The sequence below is a fragment of the Rhinoraja longicauda genome, chromosome 36 (assembly GCF_053455715.1).
Source record: "Rhinoraja longicauda isolate Sanriku21f chromosome 36, sRhiLon1.1, whole genome shotgun sequence".
In the NCBI taxonomy this organism is placed as follows: domain Eukaryota; kingdom Metazoa; phylum Chordata; class Chondrichthyes; order Rajiformes; family Arhynchobatidae; genus Rhinoraja; species Rhinoraja longicauda.
Genome location: NC_135988.1, coordinates 9,595,716 through 9,604,522, shown reverse-complemented (window position 1 = coordinate 9,604,522; position 8,807 = coordinate 9,595,716). Strand labels below are relative to the sequence as shown.

At 43.0% G+C, this 8,807-nt stretch overlaps 1 protein-coding gene across 6 annotated transcripts in view; it reads left to right on the top strand.

The window, feature by feature from the left end:
- The window catches only part of aak1b (AP2 associated kinase 1b), a 104,422-nt gene extending 102,094 nt beyond the window's left edge, over positions 1 to 2,328 (top strand). For all 6 annotated transcript variants that reach the window (XM_078428783.1, XM_078428782.1, XM_078428781.1 and 3 more), the window contains one exon: positions 21 to 2,328. In XM_078428783.1, coding sequence (XP_078284909.1) covers positions 21 to 1,105 — 1,085 coding nt within the window. In that variant the 3' untranslated portion in view covers positions 1,106 to 2,328. The remainder of the gene's footprint in view (positions 1 to 20) is intronic.
- Positions 2,329 to 8,807: the final 6,479 nt, after the last annotated feature.

Genomic DNA, 8,807 nt, shown 5'->3' with positions numbered 1-8,807 from the left:
AGGCTTTTATTTTATTCCAGGTTTCCCAATGGATACATCTGGCCATTCTGTGGAGCAGTTCCGATCGTCTGCCAATAATGTTCCTCTTTTCTTGGAGTCTGGTGAGTCAAAGGGGCCCGATGCCGAGAGAGTGAATTGGCCGAACCGTTCGTGTTCTTCCAGCTGTGGTTCAATGCACAGCAGCGACGAAGATTGCATTGAGGATGGTAGCGATCTCCTGGACAGCAGCGGCCACCGACCTCTACTGTTGGATTCCGAAGATGACGAGGATCCCAATAAGCCCTCGAGTTCAGTGTGCCGTTTGGGACAGGCGGCCGAAGCACAACCTAGCCTTGACGGTTCAGTTGGAGCAGACCTGTCAGCACAGACATCCCAGCTCCACGTGGAGAAGAGTGAAGAGATCACCCACGAGGCAGATGTCTTCTCTGCCGCCCCCTTCAGGAACGCAAGGGGCACTGAAACGGCGCAGGGTGCCGTGAATGTCTTTACCAAGGCTCCGTTTAAAATGAAAGCAAATGCTGCCAGAAATCTAACCGAGGAGACGGATGTCTTCACAAGGGCACCGTTTTCAAAAAAGAAAACGCTGGCAACATTGGAAGAGACGGCTCTGTACCCTCCTGTCACGGAAGCCCCAGAAAACGTAACTACTCAATCCCAGTTTGGAGGCGTTGGAGCAGACAATCAGATTCTTCAAAGTAGGTTCCCAGGTCTTCAAGACTCGAATGTTGGGTCATCTCACGGAGTCCAGCACAGAGCTGCACCTTTCCTAGCTGCCGGCCAGCAAGACCCGATAAAAAGCTTCAATAATTCTCATAACCACCAAATGCAAACTCCCAGCACTTTGCGATCTCATGAGTCATTGCTGCCTTCAGGGAACCCCCAAGCCTTTCATCCTCAAGCATTATCCAAGTACTCTCGCCACTTCAAAGAGGAGGAGTGGCAGGGTCAGCTGCCCAATGCCTATGCAGTTACTCCCGATATGCTGCAGGGGGCACGAGGAGCCACAAACACTGCCACTCTGCACTCAAGGACTTCCCAAGTGCAAGGAGCCGATCCATTTGCCGCAGCTCCTTTTCCCACTAAATCCCGAAATCAGAAACCTTGACTTCCAACCACAGTGGGAGTTGGGAGAGGAGTTCCACATGGGAGCAGAATGGACAGGGGCAGGGAGCGATGAAGCATCAATTAAAATTGCAGTATCTCACTTTAATGCCTGGCCAGTCAAGGACAGTGGGTCTTTTCCTTGTCTTCAGCAATATAGTATCAGCCTGTTAAATTGTCTGACGTCAGCCCTCGACTGTGCAAATAACCCCTGGCATTCGGGTCTGCATGAAGCATTGTCCAAAGCAGTGACCACCTTGGAAATGAGGCCAGGGCTGTTGACTTGCAAATTGGTTTGGGATTGTGTTACGCATTCTGCCGAAGTGGTTCAGCTTTGCCCAACCTCACAGACGCACAAGAAGATAGGAAGTGCAGCACCAGAGCCGGGAACGTTTCTCCTCCTGCTCAGCAGGGATCTGTAAGGACTCTAGTCTCAGCTACGTTGAATGCCAGAACATACCTCAAGTTGGTAGTAACAGTCAGAAACCAGGATGACCAAAAATCCACCAGAGAAGTGTTGTCCATTGCAGTGTTCAATGATCCCATCGATTGTTGGTGTGTTTTTTTTAAAACTGCATTAAATGTGTAAATTTGAAACATGACCAGGCAACACAATTTAATTAAGCTGCCTAATTTGTAAATTGTAAGATAAATGCAATTTAGCAGTGCCTTTTTAAAACTCTTTTTCTTTCCAAGGACTGAAAGTGTGCATTGAATTGGGATACTGCAATGTCCGGAGTGGCACTGTTCAACTACTGCTGCCCTCCAGAGGTGTGGAGTGTGGTTTATACTGTGTGCAGTGTAGCCCTATTTTAATGCACAATGGGCACAAATGAGTGCTGCAATGAGAGAATCCTTTGATTACTGAATAGTTTCAGACAATGATATTCAAGTTGACTCGAGCTTACATGACGCCTTCATCTGAGTTTTTGAATTATTCCACTGAAGATCCCCCACTTTTGCAGTTGACAAAAATAACTCTTGTGGAGGTCTGAATGGATTCATTTGCACCGTGAGTTTATATCACGCATGATTAGCAAGATTTACCAGAATTGGTAGATCATAATGTATTTAATGAAAGAAACACATGACCACTCCATTCAATTGTCAGTTTACAGTACTGTACACCAATCACTCCATTGTTGTCAGTGCGGAACGCTGTACATTGAGAGCAATCTTGAGTTGCACACTTTATTAAAGTGATTTAAACTGCATTTGATGTTAGTTTTATTTTTCAATTAATCGTTATTATGTAAGCCTGCTTGCAATTCGGTGGTGAACATCCCATTGTGCCGAGCAACAATGTCTTCCATCTCAGCACTTGTTTTGGGGCAGGAGCAGAGAGGGGAGAGCGCGCTTGTTCATGGGAGGAAAGAAACTAATGCGAGCTGGCTCAGAAAGGGGAGGGCAGGGCATGGTGCGGGCAAGGGATGATTTTTGCAAACTCCCGGACAATTGCTGAATAACAGCTGCTGCCACAGCGCCAGAGACCCAGGTTTGATTCTAACCTCGGGTGCTGTCTGTGTGGAGTTTGCATCTTCTCTGACTGTGTGGGTTTCCTCCCGGGTGCTCCGTTTTCCTCCCACATCTCAAAGTCACGTGGGTGTGCAGGTCAATTGGCCTCTGTAAATTGCCCCTAGTGTTTAGGGAGTGGAACTAATGTGAGTGATTCATCGGAATTGAAAGGCTCAGAGGCCTGTTACCTGTCAAGTGAGTCAGCGATGTTTCTGTCTGCTTGTAACCTAGTGGTGAACAATGTGGTATAAGAAAATAACTGCAGATGCTGGTACAAATCAAAGGTATTTATTCACAAAGTGCTGGAGTAACTCAGCAGGTCGGGCAGCATCTCGGGAGAGAAGGAATGGGTGACGTTTCGGGTCGAGACCCTTCTTCAGACCCTTCTTCTCGACCCGAAACATCACCTATTCCTTCTCTCCCGAGATGCTGCCCGACCTGCTTAGTTACTCCAGCACTTTGTGAATAAATACCTTCGGTGAACAATGTGGTCTCTTCAACTAGGTTTCAATCTCCAAATATCTGCAGAATACTATAAAAGGAAAATGAAAATACTTGAAATAACACCAGAAAATGTTTAAATACTCGGCAGGTCATGCAGCGCCCGAAGAGAGAAAAAAGAGATTTGTTATTGTTCCAGGTGAATTTAAACAGAAGTTGGAAAAAGTTAGAGAGCATGTTTTAAGATGCAGGGGAAAAGGGAGGACAGACCAAAGGAAAAGTCAACTACAGCAGAAGGTAGGATGACAAAATCACAAAAGGGATGCTCATGCAAGGCAATGGGGTAGCAATAGAATTAATAAAGAAACCATTATCTAAACACTAGAACTTCTAACTTTTGAATTGATCTGAAGAACATGATTGCCTCGTGTGTTGTGGCTCATCGGATGACTTGAACTTTACGTCAACAAGATATGCCATGTGATTTACCACTCTTTGTATTAAAATGAAAACTATTGATGTTGAATATATCTTTATTGACTGCTCATAAGGATGTTTTAAACTTTAAATCTGGGCAATGCATGTCGCTTGAATTATTTCTTTTAAGTGTGGATAACCTCTGCTTTTAAATGATTCCTCCAATTATGATGAACTGGGCATTATTTGATGTCAGGCAATTCCAAAATATGTATGATAGTCTATTAAAAGGCCCTCGGCTTACTCAATGGATCTAATTAAAGAGTGCAATATTTTCATTGTGCATTGTGAATATGAATGATTTGAAGTATTATTGCACAAAACGAGATGATTGGAAAATATAATGCCACGATATTTGTCGCAGCGAAGAAAGAAAAAGGAGAATTGACAATTACCTGGAGAGGGAAAAGGCACTGGATATTCCCACAGTTATTCTGACAATAGCTGACCATTTACGCCACCATTTAACTGGATTTTGGCTGATCTGTATTTTAATTATACATACTCACCTTGGTTCCATAACCCTTAACACTGCCCAATTAAAATCTACTGTGGTTTTGAAATTTTAAATTGATCCCATAATTTCAGCAAGATTTCTAGAGGTGCGGGTTTGATGTGGATTATCAAAACGCCTTGCACACAATGTCGCTTGCTGACACCAACACTAGATGGATGGTTGTAATTATCTGTTTCGGTGCTCTTCTCCATAGGAAATAGTTTGTCTTGTTTGCTTCCATCAATTCTTCAGTCATAAACACTGTGGTGTAATTGACCTTTCATCTTCCACATTTGAGAGAATACAACCTTCATCCTGAATCCTTCATAATTTAACTGGAGATGCAAGAGACTGCAGATGCTGGAATCTTGAGCAATAACAAACTGCTGAAGGGTATAGGGAGTTTCAGAGTTTCAAGACCTTTCTTCAGACTGTTGGAATGTCCTGGCACAAAACATTGTTCAACTTTCCCTCCACAGATGCTACCTGACCTGCTGAGTTCCTCCAGCAGTTTGTTTCTTGTTTATATTTCAACGTTTATGTATTGCATGCATTACTCTTATTCCAATGCTCCCCACAGATGCTGAGCATTTTCATTGCTGGCTTAAAATGTAACGGGAAAGGTTCTAATATTTAATGGATTCTTCACTATTTTAATGAAGATTACTTACAAAAAAGATGCTAACCTCTTAGTTTTCCATAATAGGGTTTATGTTTCTGCTTGCTTCTTGTATTTGCAGTTTCTACGAAGTTCCATATTTATTGTAAAACAGTGTCCGATCGATACAACATTTTCCCAATCGTTCCTCCTTCTCTCATCACCCACCCTTTCAGAAATGTTTTCACACACCATTCATGAGTGTTTGGAAAGAATAGTCTAAACTGGGCGGCACAGTGGTGCAGCTGATAGAGCTGCTGCCTCACAATGTCAGAGACCCGGTTTTAATCCTCACCTCGAGTGCTGTCTGTGTGGAGTTTGCACACTCTGACCATGTGGATTTCGTGCTGGTGCTCCAGTTTCCTCCCACGTGCCAAAGGCGTATTGGTTTGTAGGTTAATATGCCTCTGTAAATTGCCCCAGTGTGCAGGGAGTGGATTAGAAAGTGGGATAACATAGAACTAGTGTGAACAGGTGATTGATGGTTAGTGTAGACTCAGTGAGCTGAAGGCCTTGTTCTATCTTGAAACTAAACAAAACAAAATGCAGAACTACCAACAAGGGGTGGCAAACGGGGTGTTCTTTTGTCAGAGAACCCGAGACAACCATTCAGCACAATGTATTTGCCCTAATTTGTATTAATGCATTTCCCCTAAAGTATTTGAGGAATCATTTTTTCACCATTTGCCTTAAAAAATTGTTCCCACATTCATATTTTAATCCAATGGAAAAAAATTGCTTTGTTGCCACATCTTTCCTTTTGTCAAAGACTGCAGAGGTTTGCATGTTGCATTAAAACAATTTCCGTAACATCAAGCTTTAGATTGATGTAGAAATCTTTCCTTTCCTCAAGACTATTCCAATATGCAGAATTTCTGGAAGCACATTCTCTTTCGGCGAGATATTGTGAATGGTTTTAGTTAACGTGCAGCATTGCTCTGCAAATAGAGTTTTTACTGGACAGATTTATGATTATTAAATTTGAAGTCAGTTCAAACGAGCAACACTAATCTGTTATACTGCAGCATGTCAAGAGATTTTTTGCACAAACACTGCCCTAATTTAAATGGAATGCTTAATGAAACCTCTACATTTTTGCAGACTATTTAAACTGATTGATTTGTCAATGGAAGCTCATTCAGAACTGGAGAAAGAGTTGTGGCATGATTGCAATGATGAAACCTTAATTTCTGAATGGCTTTCATTTATTATCTTCGGCAAATTAGCTTTTTGTAGCAAAATAAAGGAGAGCAGTTAGAGAAACTCAGTGGGTCAGGCAGCATCTGTGATGGGAAATGGACAGTCAATGTTTCGGGTTTAGAATAAGGGTCTCAACTCAAAATATTGACTGTCCATCTCCCTCCATGGATGCTGTCTGATCTGTCAAGTTCTTACTACTGTTCTCCTTTTGCTGCAGATTCCAGCATCTGCAGTCTCTTGTGCCTCCCTGCCTTTTGTAGCCTAGACTCATTGATAATGAGAATCTGCCTGTTTTCTTTACCTCACTTAACTTTTACAACATGATTTGACTCATTGGATTCATGCCAAAACTGCATAATTTACAATAGGCAGTTAACCTGCTAACATGTCTTTTTTTTGGTGGGGGGGTAACCTGGAGAAACCCACACAGTCTTGGGAAGCACACACAAACACGGGAGGTTTTCAAACTTGTGCAGTGGGTGTGGGTACCAGAGCATCAGGCCAGCAAGTGGATGGATTGATGGGAAGATAAAGGTGACGACAGGCAAGTCTGAAAGGAAAGACAGGCAGGGAGAGGTTGATGAATATGGCGAGACTGACGGGCTGAAGTGTGATTATTACAATGCAAAGAGTATTATGAGAAAAGCAGATGAACTTGACTGGGTCGGTGGTTGGGACTATGATGTAGTGGCCATTGCAGAAACATGGTTGCGAGAGGGACAGCTCAATGTTCCAGGTTTTTGATGTTTCAGGCGTGATGGAGGAGGTAAAAGAGGCGGAGGAATTTCCGTTACTAATCGGAGAGAATGTCTCACTGTTCTCAGAGAGGACACACTGAGGCAACAACGTGCAATCAGTTTGATGAAATTACACTATAGGACTCCCAAAGGCCAGCGGGAGATGGAATCGATATATAAGCGGATTACAGAAAAATGTAAAAGAATAAAGTTAAGTTGTGAGTGACTTTAACTTGCCCGATATTCACTGGGACTTCCTTAGCGCAAGAGACTTGGATGGGGCAGCATTTGAAGTGTGCATTCTAGAGGGTTCCTTGAAGCAGGATGTAGATAATCCATCTGCAGGAGGGATTACACTGGAGTTTGTATTGGAAACTTTGCCCAGCAGAAAGATTGGTGTTTCAGTGGGTGAATTTTTGGGGGAACAGTGATCACCTCTCCATAGGTTTGAAGAGAGTTCTGAAATAAGGATAAGTCTGGACCTTGGGGAAAGGTAGTAAATTGGAGTAGGGCAAATTAAATCATTAGGCAGCAGTTGGGGAGAGTAAATTGGAAGCAGCTGGAATTGGACAAGTCCATATCTGACATGTGGGAGATGCCCAAAGAAAAGCTGATCAGAGTTCATGACCAACATATTTCAGTCAGGAGAAGAGGCTAGGATGGAAAATGGAATGGTAAGAGAACTTTAGATAACAGGAGATACTCCAGCATTTTGTAGGTAGACAGAAAATGCTGGAGCAACTCATCGGGTCAGGCAGCATCTCTGGAGAGAAGGAATGGGTGACGAGAGGTTGTAAAATTGATCAAAAAGAAAACAGAAGCCTATTTAAGGTACAGGAAGATGAAATCAGAAGGGGCATTTGAGGAATATAAAGACCGCAGGAGAGAACTCAAGCAGGGAATTAGGAAGGCCAAATGGAGCCATGGAATTCCTTGGCAAATAGAATTGGAGAACCCCAAAGCATTTTAAACATACATTAAAAACAAGAACGTGACTTGGGAGAGGGTAAGACCACTCAATGATAAATAAGGGAATTTCTGCTTGGAGTCGGTGGGTGCAAGTCTGTAGAGGTTTATTGGACTGCTGCCCAGATCAGAGGTAATTAGCTATCTTGTGAATTCCAAAGTTCTGCCGCCTCAGAGGCACTGCCATTCCTTTCCAAATCAATCATAAGACTACAAGTTCTAGGAGCAGAATTAGGCCATTTAGCCCCTCGAGTCTACTCCCCCATTCAATCATGGCCAGTCTATTTTTCCCTCCTAACCTCATTCTTCTGCCTTCTCCCCGTAACCTTTGACGTCCTCACTATCATATCTCATCTATCCCCATCCCTAGCAGCATGTTCCAGAGTGTAAGCAGAAGGGATTTGTTTAATTTGGAGTCATGCTCGGCACAGACATCATGGCCTGTTCCTGTGCTGTGCTGCCCCATGTTCTGTGACTGCACTTCATTGCCTTATTGTGAACTTGACTTATTGTGAACCATGGAATATTATGTTTAAAACTCTGCCCCAAACATGTGGGATTCTCTTTATTTTTAATGAAAAAAAGTGAATCATTTTAGAACATTGAGATCTTATTACAAAATGTCATCCAAATGTTGGAAATATTTCATATGCGTTTAATTTACTAGACTGCAAAAGAACAGAATGATCAGCCATGAAATATTTAAGATCTGTTTATGATCTATGGTCCCATTTAATAACTCAAATATCGAAACATAATGTTTCTTCCAAGGGTTTCTGTTTTATTTTCCCAGGTCAGCTTCTGGTTTCTAATCTCAATGGACTCCATTTCTTAAAAGGCCATTGTTGTCGCTGGCAATATTTCTGTCACCACCTCCGTCCTTCAAAGCACTAATCCTTCATCTGCTTACCACGGGATCGAAGTATTGCTTGCATTTACTGTTGACGTTTCTCCTTCCCGATCCCAGGCTGGGACTTTAGTAGGTTGAGTTTTGGCATGTATTGGCAAACCTGTCACAAATGAGCTGAAGTGTGGATGGCACGACGCTGGACCACAGGATAGATTGCTTCCGTCACCTCCAAACATGCTGGAATATGTCACTGCAAGTGCAAGTGCAAGTGCTTCTCCCGCCACACTTGCATTCCTGAGGTCCATCCAAGTTGGAGGCCAGTCTTAGCTTTACCGCCTCTGTCCAAGGCTAAAATGAACATCTGGT